The following is a 15,362-nucleotide window of genomic DNA, read 5'->3' on the forward strand; positions in this document are numbered from 1 at the left end:
AAAACACGGTTTGAAAGGATACACGCACACCAATGTTCACTGCAGTGCTGTTTGCAACAGCCAAGACATAGAAGCAACCTGTCCGCTGACAGAAGATTGAATAAAGAGGTGGTACATGTATACAATCGAATATCACTCAACCAATAAAAGGAATGAGATAATGCCATTTACAGCAAGATGGATGGACCTGGAGATTATCACTCTAAGAGAAGTCACAGAAAGACAAATATCATATGTGAAATCTTCACTCTAATATATAATAAACATTAAAAAAAAAGAAGACAATTGAATTCTCATATCTGCTTCTAATTCAATGTATTACAGAGCAACATAAGTCAGAAAGAAAAACACCAGTACAGTATATTAACGCATTTAAAAAGATGGTAACGATGACCCTGTATGTGAGACAACAAAAGAGACACAGATGTATAGAACGGACTTTTGGACTCTGTGGGAGAGGGAGAGGGTGGGATGATTTGAGAGAATAGCATTGAAACATGTATTTATCATATGTTAAACAGATCGCCAGTCCAGGTTCGATGCATAAGACAGGATGCTCAGGGCCAGCGCACTGGGATGACCCAGAGGGATGGGATGGGGAGGGAGGTGGGAGGGGGCTTCAGCATGAGGGACACATGTACACCCATGGCTGATTCATGTCAATGTTTGGCAAAAACCACCGCAATATTGTAAAGCAATTAGCCTCCAATTAAAATAAGAAAAAAAATTCAACATATTACAAGCAATTGTACCAGCTATAGCATAGGGGGAGAAAAGGCCTCACAGAGATAGGTAGCTTATGAAGGAATGGGTATTTTTATGTCTTTTTACATGTAACTATGGACATTTCTTTTTCATATCACACCAAAAATTTTGTTGCACTGTGGTATCTGAAAACTTATCAATAAACTTTTTGTATTTTTACATTAAATTCCACTTTATATTTTACATGTTTTTTCTTTAAACCAATAACCATGTTATTTTATAACATGATGCATTGGTCATTTGGAAAATACTAGTTCTCTGCATTATGGTGATCTTCCAAATGTTGATTAATTTCATTATTCAAAAAGAAATTCATTAGTATCACCATTAATCTCAACGAAAAAAGTCTTTAAGAGTTTGCAAGTTGTCAAACTCATGGTAGTAAACGTAAAGTTTTCAAAAATTCTAATTTTTTTAGGGTGGACTTCCTTATAATTCAGATGGTAAAGAATCTGCCTGCAATGCAGGAGATCTGGGTTTGATCCCTGGGTCAGGAAGATTCCCTGGAGAAAGAAATGGCAATCCAGACCAGTATTCTGGCCTGGAGAATTCCCATGGACAGAGGAGCCTGGTCCATGGGGTCACAAGGAGTTGGCAAACATGACTGACTAATACACAATTTTTTTAGAGCTCTAATTTTATTGTTGCAACAAACGCTGTTTTTCTTAAAAGGATAGGCTCATTCGATTAATTTTCATTAAAAAAGAAAAAGAACCAAATATCATAGTCTGAATAACCATAATTGTCTATCAAGTTATTCTTTCAAGTAAAAATGGCAGGTGATTCAGCTTATAACTTAACTTCATCATGTACTGGCCCGTTTTGTCAACAAGGAATCATATAATGACTTGTACACTCAGGAGTGTCTGACTCTTTGTGACCCCGTGAACTATACAGTCCATGGGCTTCTCCAGGCCAGAATACTGGAGTGGGTAGCCTTTTCTTTTCCAGGGGATCTTCCCAACCCAGGGATCAAAACCAGGTCTCCCGCTTTGCAGGTGATTCTTTACCAGCTGAGCCACAAGGGAAGCCGCAAAATGGGAGCCGGATCTGCTTTAACTTAAATTTACTGCCCCATTTTGTCAAAAAGGAATTATATAGTGACTGGAGAGTGGAGATTGAACAAAAGTAATGACTTTATTAATTCCTAGGACAGTCTTAAGTGAAACTTTTTTGAAACTCAAAAGAGTGTGAGGCAGTGAAGATCACGGTGGTTATCCATTTGGTAAGTTTGGTGCCACTGTCTTGACACGCACTCACCAGTTGTGTCTATGACGACACAGTACAAAAAACAAACTCTTCTTATGAAAACAGTTTAGACCCCGTGAACTCCCTGAATGGGTTTTGGAGACCAACCAAGGGCTGGCAGACAAATACTTTTGAGAACTGCTGTACAAGAAAATATGTCTATTTGAGGATTCCAAGTGCATGAAAAAGCAGAAGAAACAGAAGCCTGCATCAAACTTTGACAAAGAAATGCCTTCCTTTTAATAAGCAGGTGAGGAGAGAACACGGCCTTAAAAGAATGAAGTCGGTCCCAGCTGTTTCTTCTGGACTATCCCAGTAAATTAATTAACTTTATTCTCTCATTTCTCTGCTGAGGAGATGAATACATTGAGTTTACAAAACACTGAAGTTGGGGCCGTTATCTACATTACAAAAGAAATCTCTGACTTCCAAGGAGATTGGACTTCCTGAGTTCTTAAGGCATTTGTTTATGCGCTTAGTCGCTTCCAACTCTTTGAGACCCCAGGAACTGTAGCCAGCCAGACACCTCAGTCCATGGGGATTCTCCAGACAGGAATACTGGAGTGTATTGCCATGCCCTCCTCCAGGGAATCTTCCCAACCAGGGATCAAACACAGGCCTCCTGCAATGCAGGCAGATTCTTTAACTTCTGAGCCACCAGGGAAGCCCAAGAATAATGGAGTGGGTAGCCTATCCCTTCTCCAGGGGCTCTTCCGAAACCCAGGAATCGAACCAGGGTCTCCTGCGTTGCAGGCAGATTCTGTACCAGCTGAGCTACCAGGGAAGTCTGTTGATCAATGATCAGATAAACAGAAATTAAAAGAGGGGTGGGATAGTGGTAGGTGGTATGGAGTTTCAAGAGGAAGGGGATATATCTATACATATAACTGATTCACTTTGTTGTACAGCAGAAACTAAGACAACATTGCAAAGCAATTTAAAAAAAGAAATTCAGAGCAAAATGTTAACTAATAGCCACTGCTAATCAAAGATTGCTACTATTGTTTAGTTGCTAAATGTAGCTGACTCTTTGCGACCCTGTGGACTGTATGTAGCAAACCAGGCTCCTCTGTCCATGGGATTCTCCAGGCAAGAATACTGGTGTGGGGTGCCATTTCCTCCTCCAGGGATCTTTCTGACCCAGGGATCCAACTCACATCTCCCACATTGATAAGCAGATTCTTTACCATTAAGCCATCAGAGAAACTACTCAAAGGTGTGCGTGAAGTCGCTCAGTCGTGTCTGCCTCTATGCATCCCCGTGGGCCAGGCTCCTCTCTCCATGGGATTCTCCAGGCAAGAATACTGGAGTGGAATGCCATTTCCTTTTCCAGGGGATTTTCCTAACCCAGGGATCAAACCCGGGTCTCCTGCATTGCAGGCAGACGCTTTATCCTCTGAGCTACCAGGGAAGCCGAATCAAAAATAGGTTATTCATTAAAACGTAATTAAATAAATAGGATCAGATTAGCTGACCTACTGATGCTATAAGAAAGTACTTCCCACATAAAAGATATATCACATGGAAACTGTTCTTACAAAACCCACTGCCTAATACTTTAATATTACTGTTACACTTAATTATTAAAATTATTACAATTATGTGCATTAAGCAAAAACTAGGAATATATGCAGGTTTGAAGAGAAGAAAGAGATGGAAGTGGGCTCTGCCTCTCGATGTGGCTCAGTACATGTTTGATTCTTCTCTTTAAAAGGAAAACATGCTTTTGCTTTTTCACAGTGGGGCATATGTGGAAATAAACATTAGTTTAGGTCTCTGGTTTCTAAGAGTATTTGCTGTCCTTATTTACTGTAGATTTGTTCTGTGTTTTTATTTCTCAGAATGTCCAGGGGCCTAGACATCTGGTGTCCTTGTATGTCCTGAGTGCCAAATACATGTCCTGACTTATGACAATCGGGCTTACAAATGCCTGCTGGTATGGGGGCTGGGGGGAGAGGGTGAGTGTTCAGAGACGCAGAGTGGGTTACTCAATTATCATGGAGTCTTAGTACATAGAATAGAAGTCACTGGCATGTTTCCGTGAGCATCACTTCTGATAGCTTCAAAATGATCCAGCTCAAGGGCAGAAATCCTCAGTGGGAATCCTTGATGGTTCCCACTACAGAGCTGCCTCAGGGGCAAAAGGCGCGTAAGTCTAGTAAGCAGAGTTCCTGCAAGTTTAGCTGTCAGGCTCAGATGTCCCCACCTCCTTCGTCTGAGGAGCTGGCTGCCTCCTGTCTCCTCCCGATGTCCATCTCCTGCCCTTTCCTTTGCGTAATGCTTCCCAGCGTCTCTGACTGCCCAGAGTCATTACTGTCTTTCTCCAGAACTTCCTTTTCACCCTTGGGCTCTTCTCTTGTCTGGGAAGATAAGAGAGGGAGCAGAAAGCCACCTCCTGAAGGGACTGCCAGTGGCAAAATCTGGGTGAGTGCCTCCTTCTTACTATCCAATTTCCTTGCCTACATTAAAAAGAAAAAAAAAACAACAAGATTTTATGGTGTCCTGTTCCCTCTCTTGTCTTCCCAGACAAGAGGAGACCTTTAAGAAGAATAGTCTGCCTAAAAGAAGGACAGTATGTGAGAAATGATAAAGACAGCATGGTCCTATGTTGTAACCAAACTAAACCAAACAAAATCTACCTGTGACTCTTTGTATTTTTATACAAAATGTCTATACATTTTAAAAATGTATAGACAGGTACATAGAAAGAGAAACAATAAAATGTTAACAGAGGTTATTTCCAGATGGGAGGAAAATGTATCAGTTTAACCCTTTAAATTTCATTGATGACCTCCTTACTTTTATAACAATAAAATGGATCAGGCATAATCATTTTACAAAATAATTAAAACACAAGTTTATAAATTTTAGCGTAAAGAGAAGATTCAAGCTAAAAGGATATTGCTTGAAAAAGGACCTATTTCTCAAATGTAGATGGGCTCAGATTATAATCCTATGATCAAACCTCTGTCTCCAGGATGGTCCCCAAGGTAGACTGAAATCTTTCATCTCCTCAAATAACAGACCCAATATCCAGTGAGACGATTCCTCACAGTTGTGTTACTTTTACTTCACAAAAAAATTGTAGAACGAGGTCTCAATTTTATCTTTAACATAAAGAACGGGCAAGGTTTCTCGCTGATCTGTTGAGTCACTTTGAAAATTAAAAGTGAGAAGTTTCCTGCAGATTCAGCCTAGTGGGACTGTACGGCAAGGCACCACTTACCCAGCATAGTGTCTGCTGCTGCTAAGTCACTCAGTCGTGTCCAACCCTTAGCGACCTCATGGACAGCAGCCTACTAGGCTCCCCTGTCCCTGGGATTTTCCAGGCAAGAGTACTGGAGTGGGGAGCCATTGCCTTCTCCAGCATACCATCTACTTAACCATAAACTGGTGAGTATTCATGCTGGTTTCATACTATCACTGTTTCAGAGAGTGGGCAGGTGAGGTCTTAGAATTCCAAACAATGTAAATAAAACAGGGCTGTTTCACATGCCTTTCCACCCAAGCTCACTGCCACTTCCACCCAAATGATCTGAAAAGCCTCCTAAGTGACCCGAGTGCGTGTCCTCCAAGTAGAAAGCAAAGAAGCCAAATATCCTGGCTGAAGGATGGCTGAACGTGCCATTATTTACTGAACTAAAATATATCAACTCTTGAAAGTGGTCACTCTTATCTTCTGAAACAATGACTCAGAATTAAGTACACCAAAACTAAATAGAAACTGCCAAGTATTTCAATTTGGTCAGCTACTTAAGAATATATTTTAGAGTTAACGCACTCTGGCCATCAAAATCTGATACTTCAAAGAGTTAATGCGGAAGCCTGGTACTTCCTTGGTGGGGTCTGGTGCTTAGGAACTCCCAAAGCAGGGGGCCTGGGTTTGATCCCTGGTTGGGGCACTAAGATCCTGCATGCCACAAGGCACGGCACCCCCCTCAAAGAGTTATACTAAAGCCTGCTTTTCACTAAGCAGCAACCTGCTCTGAAATCTTGCCCTTACAGTTTGATGCAGGCCTCTGGGTTCTTTAATACAACCACCCTAAAAAAGTTTGATTTTAAAGCACCTCCTAAGGAGGATCTTAAAAATAGCTCTGGCCAAAAGCATCAGTGGGCTGTAAGTTATGTAGTATGGTACAGTGAAGCCAGCAATGGGCTTTAGAGCCAATTAGATTAAAACTGAGCTGTGTTTTAATTACTCAAACTCTCAGTGCTTCAGTCTCCTTAGTGGGAAAATGAGTATTTTACACACAGTTCTTAAGGGTATGTATAGCATAGTTGCTTGATAAACATTGTTCCCTCTTTTCCCATTATTTTCTTTTTTCAATTTTTTTGGCCATGCTGCACTGCATGTGGTTCTTAGTTCCCAGACCAGGGACTGAACCCACACCCCTTATTTCGGAAGTACAGAGTTTCATCCACTGGACCACCAGGAAAGTCCCTGTCATCCACTTAATAACAGCAACAAAGGTCCGTCTAGTCAAGACTATGGTTTTTCCAGTAGTTATGTATGGATGTGAGAGTTGAACCATAAAGAAAGCTGAGTGCCGAAGAATTGATGCTTTTGAACTGTGGTGTTGGAGAAGACTCTTGAGAGTCCCTTGGACTGCAAGGAGATCCAACCAGTCCATCCTAAGGGACATCAGTCCTGGGTGTTCATTGAAAGGACTGATGCTGAAGCTGAAACTCCAATACTTTGGCCACCTGCGAAGAACTGACTCCTTGGAAAAGACCCTGATGCTGGGAAAGACTGAAGGCGGGAAGAGAAGGGGATAACAGAGGATGAGATGGCTGGATGATATCACTGACTCGATGGACATGAGTTTGAGTAAACTCCGGGAGTTGGTGATGGACAGGGAAGCCTGACGTTCTGCAGTCCCTGGTGTCGCAAAGAGCTGGACATGGCTGAGTGACTGAACTGAACTGACTGATGCATCATTCAATCAACCTCCCGAATTCCAGCAGCCCAGATGCTTTTTGGACTCACTTGAGACATCAGATAGTTAAGAGAGCCGAACAGACATATCTCCTCCCACTCCTCTGGTTCTAGCAAGGTATCTGTACCACCGGAATACACAGTGCCCTACAGCAAGCACAATACAGAGAGAAGGGCCGTGAGAACCAGATTAAATGGCCCTGCCAGGCCATTTAATCTAACTGGGCATTGGAACTTTGTCCTAAAGGGGTAAATGAAACGCTTCTGAAATTCAAAAATCAGACAGAGATCCACGAGCATCATACACATGCTGAAGGCATCTTAGGGTGACTGCCTCAGGCTGGTAGAATTGTACTGACTTCTTTCCTCTATTTTCCTGGACTGCCTAAAAATGTTTTTCCTCCGAGAAGCATGTCGAATTTTTATCATCAGAAAGAAATAAAATGATCTGCATGATGAAACACAAAAATGCAAGGAAGTTGCTTTTCAGAGTTTAAAAAAAAATCTTGCCTTCCTCCCCAAACGACACCTATGTGGTCTTTCCCTTGCTGCCCTCCGCCCGGTTGGACCAGGTGCCATCTTTTTTGGTTGTGCCCCGCTGAGCACAAGAGGCACGGGACACCCAGCATCTGGTAATGGCGGCACTCAGCACATTTTCAGAGCAAGGGTGGGGACTGTGAAGTCACCCGCGATCCTTCAAGCGGCACACACTGTGCACGCTGCCCTGGAAAACGCAGGTACACAGGCTGTGCTCTCCTGGGTACAGGGAGCTTCAGACCAGACCCCAAAAGGCCTCTAGTCCACAGAGATGAAGGTGAAGAGATTCCATATTTGCTGTTTTCCCTGGGAGGGCAGTTGCCATGTACTTTGAAGATTTTTCTGAACTTTGACAGGATCTCTTTTGACGTCAGAAAGAACACTCACTTCCTGATGGCTGGGGTGAGTATAGGATGGATGAGAAATTCCAGTGATGTGCCGAGAAAACTAGGCGGTGGTCTGATTATTCACCGAACGGTTATGTGCCTACAGTGTATTTAAAAGTATCACGCTGAGAGAGCACTGATTTGCTGTGAGGGGAGGGGACATGGCAGGGGCAAGGGTCAGGGAAGAGAGGGTGCGAGTAGTGAAGAGAACTTAATTTTACAATTTCTTGCTCAGCTGGTGATTCTTAAAAATGATTATGTATCAGCTCCTATACTCTATTTGGACACCTGAGCATGCACAGAATTCTAATTTAATTTTCTGGCCAACAGGTCTCTCAAGTAGAAATCACTGAGACTTAGAGAAGAAATACACTATTCAGCTTAAAATGCCATTTTCTGCCATGATTTCCACACAGGTATTTCAGTTTTCTAAATCTTAAAATGTTAGTGTGAAGTACACCAAAAAAAATTTTTTTTTCATTACTTTTTACCTGTATTCTAATAGGGAAATAGTTTGGGTTTTTTGTCCCCAAATATCAGATTAATGGCTGAAGTGGGTTGTTTTTCCATTGTTCACTGTGCGTATTCAATCAATCTAGTGAACTACTATACCATATGCATAAATGAGCTGAAGCTGTCTAACTGGAATTGCAATTTATTTGCTTAGAGTAACAAAAGGATTTGTGTACTTAATCTCAAAAAAAGAAAAGAAAATCAGAATCACCCAAAGAGCTTTAAAAATTATAATGAGTAAGTCCTAGACCAGACCCATGGATATCTGAATCCTGGACTACAGGAATCTGAAAGATCCCCTGGAGAAGGAAATGGCACCCCACTCCCGTACTCTTGCCTAGAAAATTCCATGGACTGAGGAACCTGGTAGGCTACAGTCCATCGGGTTGCAAAGAGTTGGACACGACTGAGAGACTTCACTTTCATGAACCTTTTGGTATTTACTCCAAAGATCTGAATTGAAAGAGGACTGTCTACCCTGAGGAAGGGTTTTGTGACATGTTGGTTGCCTCCATCTTTAACGGCACTGTTATAGTATACAACAGTGTAAACAGACCAAGCAAGAACACTTATCCAATTAAATCCAGTATATATTGTGACAAAATTTACCCAACTAGACACCTGCATTCTATGCATCATTATCGTATCCCAATCATACTCATTAACATGGAGAATTTTTAAAGTTCCATATGAAAGAGCAGAAAATGCAATCTGTACATCTTAAAAAATTCCAGGGACTTCATGGTGGCCCAGTAGTTAAGACTCCGTGCTCCCAAAGCTGGGGGCCTGGGTTCTATCCGTGGTCAGGCAACTAGATCCCACATGCCATACTAAGAACCGGCATGGCCAAATAAATAAATAAATAAAATTTTAAAATTTCTACATATTTTTCTAGGTGCTAGGATACTGAATATACAAAAACCATAGGTCTCACAGCAAGAGACAAAAGGCACAGAAACATCCATTCCTCTCTGCACATATTAACAGTCACTGAACACCGTGAGGCCCCTTCTCACGTTCACATTTGTCGATTTAATCCTCACAACTGTTTATGTGCGAGCACTGTCATTTTACAGGTGAGAAAACTGAGGTACAGAGAAGTTGAGTAATTAGACCAAAGGTATAAAATGAGTGAGTTGACAGACCAGAATTTAAATCCAGGCTCTATCACTTGATGGACTAGATTGCTCAGGTTGCTGTAACAGAGTATCACAGACGGGGTGGCTTAAACAACAGAAACTAATTTCCACGTAATTCTGAGGCTAGAAGTCCAAGATCAAGGTGTGGGTAGGGTCAGCTTCTCCTGAGGCCTCGGTCCTTAACTGGCAGCATCTGCCTTTCCTCTGTGTCAGTCGTCCCTTTTATCTCTTCTCCTTCTTATAAGGCCAGCAGTCATATGATGAGGGTCCACCCTAAGGGCCTCACTTTAATCACCTTGAGATTATTCCCAAATATGGTTACATGCGACAGCAACCCTCAACTGGGGGTTGGGACTTTGACATACGGATTTGGGGGTGGGGAGGGCACACATCAATCCCGACCTCAAGAAAGTTACTGGACCTTTCCAAGAGGCAGTTCCTTCAACTGTCAAACAGTGCTACTGAGACTCAAACAAGGTCATTCATGTAAAATGCCTAGCAGGGTGTCTGACACACAGTATCATCATTTTTCAGAGGAAGAGAACAAATCTCCAGAGGTTGTCTTGCCCTGTGTTCATCTCTGAAGTGGACTTCTTATACTACACAACACTATCTTCCTCCATAATCGATGAACTTGAATCTGAGTGAACTCCGGGAGTTGGTGATGGACAGGGAGGCCTGGTGTGCTGCGATTCATGGGGTTGCAAAGAGTCGGACACGAGTGAGTGACCGAACTGAACCACAATGTTATGTAATTTATGCACGTCATACATCTCTCGACTTTCTGCTTAGTCACAGTGTTTTTCCTTCTTTTTTAAGATTTTGTTTGATGGGGACCATTTTGATAAATCTTCATTGAATCTGTTGCAACATTGCCTCTGTGGTTTATGTTCCAGAGTTTTTGGCCACGAGGCATGAGGGATCATAGCTCCTAGACCAGAGATCAAACCGGCATCCCAGCATTGGAAGGTGAAGTCTTAGCCACTGGTCCATGAGGGAGGTCCCTCATAATATTTTTCTTTATTACATAAATGCGAATAAAAGGAGGAGAAGCTCAAACAAATAAAAATTTATTGAAGGAAGTAGACTACATTCCTGGGATTGGATGCAAATTTCATTCATCTTTTCTCCTAATTTGGAAAGGCAATTGGCTATAGCCACATAGAGATGACACCTCAGAAGATAAATACCTATATTTAGCTTTCAGGGGAAAAAAAAAAAAAAAACAACTTAGAAAAAAAAATTAAGATTATCCTTTACATTTGCCTAGTATTCTGCATATAATACACCTATTTAATCCTCAACACCATCTTATAATATCGTTTTATTTAGCTCTCACAACAATCATGTGAAAATGGTATTATTCCCATTTTTCAGCCAAGGCGAGGGAACAGAAGCATAGCAAGGTTAATAGTCTTTAAGTTCCAATATTTCGGTTTCTCATCCTTCATGCTTGGCACAGAGTAGGCACTCAGCAAATAAGGCAGTCTGATTTGGGGACATTTAAACTAAGCTGTAATGAATCTCTTTTATACCCTTGACATATGCCAAGTGTCCTAACAACTTTGATCACCACCAACCCTTTGGATTGACAGCTCTTTTAAGGCAAAAATCACAGTCCCCTTCCTCCCCTGTGCCAACCATACCTGGTGCTCATTTAGGTTCAATGGATACTTGAGAAATGAGAGTTTGAATAAGTATTTGTTAGTATAATCAAACCACATTCTTCCTTGAGTGCTGGCAGTGGGTATTTTTCAGCCACCACTATATAAAAAATATCAACAAAAAGAAGCATGCAGGATTGCCCAGTGGCTCAGAGGTGAAGAATACAGCTGCCAACGCCAGAGACATGGGTTCGATCCCTGGGTCAGGAAGATCTCACATGCAGCAGAACAACTAAGCCCATGTACCACAACTACCGAGCCTGTGCTCTAGAACCTGGGAGCTACAAGTACTGAAGCCCCTGCACCCTACAGCTTTCTACACCACAAGAGAAGCCATCGCAACAAGAAGTCTGTGCACTGCAACCAAGACCCTGCACAACCAAGCACATAAATAAAATCAGTGCTTTCAAACTGTGGTGTTGGAGAAGACTTTTGAAAGCCCCATGGACAGCAAGGAGATCCAACCAGTCAATCCTAGAGGAAATCAGTCCTGAATACTCGTTGGAACGACTGAGGCTGAAGCTCCAATATTCTGGCCACCTGATGCAAACAGTCAACTCACTGGAAAAGACCCTGATGCTAGGAAAGATAGTGGGCAGGAGAAAAAGAGGGTGTCAGAGGATGAGATGGTTGGATAACATCACCGATTCAATGGACATGAACTTGGGCAAACTCCAGGAGATGGCAAAGGACAGGGAGGCCTGGCATGGCTCTGCAAAGAGTCAAACACGATGTAGCAACTGAACAACAACTGTGTGTGTGCATGCAGCATTTATAAAATCTTTCTCATGGTCTGCAACAGAGACGCCTACAGGCCTTTCCTAAGTCCCAAATCCAATGGTTCCATAAGTCTACTCTTGGTTGGCATAAAGTCACCACCTCTAGCACAATGCAACTGAATTCGCCAGGGCAGAACCACTGTCACATTCTTAGTCTGGAGAGTGCTTCAGGGAAAACAACCACTTTGCACAAGTTACAGAAAAGCTCCCAATTTCCAGAGGGAACTGAAATGGATGAAAAGGTCAGTCTGAGTGGCCAGCGTAACCACTGTCAAGGTCTCTACATCATAAAAAGGAGCTCTATTAAGAAAAATCATGCTAATTTATTTTCTTAATAATAGACTATAGTTTTTTTTTTTTTTTTAAAGCTTCCAGTTTGTTTTGCCATAAGGTGCCAGGCAAGTTTTGACCCGGCCATGGAAACTATCTGACTGCTTCTGAGCGGTTCTGGGACGCAGGCAAGGCGGGGAGCCAGGGCTGGCCAGAGCAGTCCTTAAACCTCTGCTCTCAGCTCTCCCGAACTTCAGTGCCTCGTGTGTGGATGTCCAGATTATTCATCTTTTTGTTTTCATGGACCCTACTGTGAACTGGCTATCATCTCTTGGATTAAGTACTTTACAGAGATGTTGTAACAAATTTAGGAAAAAAACAAAACCACCACCACCCAAACTCCCAGAGAGAAAAACATTCAATAAAGAACTAAAAGGATAAAGTATCGTCAGCATTTTTACACTTTCTGTCTGAATCAAGCTTTTCAAAGAAGTACTCTGAGATCTGGTGCAAAATCACTAGGAAAGTAAAGAGTTACTCTAGGTTCTCTTTTCTAAGTAAAAGTATCCTATGAATACTCTGTTCTGTTGCCTTAAAGGGAGAGGACATTTTAGAAAGAAATGAAGAGGCATACAAATGGAATAATTCTACAAATAGCCAAATTTAAAAATATGAAATTTATCCACTTCTCATCACTAATACTTACTAGATATATGTAATATACAAAGCACTGGACTAGATGCTGTTAATGACACATAATTAGCATTAATAAATATTCTTATATCCTTTCATGTAACTGCACCCTAAGATAAAACTTCTGTTTAATTTTCCCCAACAAACAAAGGTTTTGAGTTTCCCTAGGACACGGAAGAACAAAATATATATATTTCTCTCTATTATGATTTCCTGGATTCATAGAAAAACTATCCAATACACTGAGGGAGAAACTCTTTTATCTACCAGTTTCCACTGATAAGCAGCAGCTTTTCAAGAATGACTGAGCTACAGAATGACTGTAATTTCCACAACCTGATTAAATCTGACACGCACAAGACACGAGGGAGAGAGGACCCCTGCACCCTTCAATTTCAATAAGAAAAGTTGAAGCGGACTGTCTGGGAAAGCAGAAAGAAGATCAAGATCATGTGGCTTGAGAAAAAGGTCAAGAACCAGAGGGCAGTAAGATTCCAAGTAACACCAAGCACGTGCGATTCCCTGAAGGCCCTGCCATATTCAATCCCACACGACCATGCATTAACAGGACAAGTGCAGGCATATCGCATGCCTCGCCCCTTCTACTGATTGAGCTTGACAAAGAAAATTAAGACAACCTTTTCAAGTTATTCCATCAAAGGCAGAAATCGTAGCCTGGGCATTTAGGAGAATGAGCTCATTAGGTGGGGGTAAAAGACTTGTTTTGCAATTAGTCAATGTCTTTTTACCCAATTCATTTAAAACAGGAAGCCCTGAATTTCCTTAAACCGTTGCTCGTATTAGTTTGTTAGAACTGACTGTTCTACTATATAAATTTTTTGTGTATGTTCACTCCCCCAACTCCTCCCGATTTATGGCCAAACTGTTCTCAAAAATAGAACGAACTTCTTATGATCTGCTTCTTTCAAGCTTCACATTATATCTTCCCAAAGCCACAGAACTGATAATCTCCAAAAAATGAAATAAAGGGAATGCCGAGAACCAGCCCTCATGGTCCAAGGATGGGAAATAAATATGGATTTCAACCCCCAAGGCAAAGAGGGCATACTCACAGTAAGGTCAAGATCATATATTTAGGAAGCCTACAGCACTTAAAACCAAGTTGTGTAGTCACAGTTCTGACTGAGCCGAACCATCTTTTGGGACAGCGAGTCATGAACAAGATTGCTGTCTTTGGAATTCAGACAGCAAGAACAGGCAGCCTCTTCTCAGAAATGGAAATGTCACTCAGCCAGCTCTGTGTCCCGTGGTGTAATCTCACATGAAGCACTTGAACAATTCTTCCCCCGCACCCCGCCCCCCACCAAATGAAAAGTAGATCGACTTACATGGCTCTCTGGCAATGAACTGAGGTACAGTGTTGGGCAGAGGAGTACTGGGGTTTGGAGTCCCTACTAGCTTGTTCTTGGCCATCTTCGTGTTTGCCTTAGCAAACTCGAGTCGTAGTGTTTGCGGAATTTCAGGATCGAAGCGGATGCCCTTTAGAAATAAAGAACAAATGGCAGGTGTTTTCATTTCCTTAGAAGCAAACCGGAATGGTGACAAAATAAACATACCAGCCAGCCCAGCCTATCAGAGAAAAAAAAAAAGTCAGCAAGGACACTCATTCTCACTGTTTATACAGAATACATGAAAACCTATGATACAACATGTCCACAAAGTCAAGGAGATTTCGTTTACTCTATCAAAAACTTAATTTAGTTGCATGGTTTTCCAACTACTCCTTTTCTTTTTGGACTACACTGTCAGGTTCAGGGTTTTTGTTAATGTGAACCATTTTTAAAGTCTTTCTTGAATTTGTTAGAATATTGCTTCTGCTTTATGTTTTGGTCTTTTTGGCCAAGAGGTACATGGGACCTTAGCTTCCTGATCAGGAATTGAAGCTGCACCCCCGTGCACTGGAAGGCGAAGTCTCCACCACTGAATCACCAGGAAATTCCCTCAAGTTCAAATGTTAAATCTGGACCAACAAATTCCTAGCATGGCTAAAAACTAATTAATGCCTACCAATAAGAATAAATTACAACACTGGAAATTCTAATACCAAAACTCATAAGAAGGATTTGACCAGTGTTTAAAACAATATATTTCTTCAATGCTTTAGTTTCATCACCTCTAGAGGGGGAAAATTCTCATCTTTTTCCAACTGGAGAACTTTCATATTGATGATACATGTGCTCTGAATTACTACGTAGGTAAGAGTGAAACAGTTTTAAGATTCCAATATAATTAGTATCATTTCATTCCAGTTAGCTTCTAGACTGATAAATTTAGATGAATGCCTTGATGTGTTAAGGTCCTGATTTTGACTATAGCTGGCTCATTAGCTACACAGATGGACAGACAACAGATTACTGGGACCAAAGAGAGGTGAGTAATTTCTACCCTTAATTCTATTATTATAGTTTACC

General features: G+C 41.6%; 1 protein-coding gene across 4 annotated transcripts in view; it reads right to left on the reverse strand.

Moving 5' to 3' along the window:
* Window positions 1-15,362, reverse strand: part of RBPMS (RNA binding protein with multiple splicing) — a 203,585-nt gene that overhangs the window by 68,016 nt on the left and 120,207 nt on the right. For all 4 annotated transcript variants that reach the window (XM_018041830.1, XM_018041833.1, XM_018041831.1 and 1 more), the window contains exon 5: window positions 14,280-14,430. In XM_018041830.1, coding sequence (XP_017897319.1) covers window positions 14,280-14,430 — 151 coding nt within the window. The remainder of the gene's footprint in view (window positions 1-14,279; window positions 14,431-15,362) is intronic.

Source organism: Capra hircus, chromosome 27 (assembly GCF_001704415.2).
Source record: "Capra hircus breed San Clemente chromosome 27, ASM170441v1, whole genome shotgun sequence".
Classification (NCBI taxonomy): Eukaryota; Metazoa; Chordata; class Mammalia; order Artiodactyla; family Bovidae; genus Capra; species Capra hircus.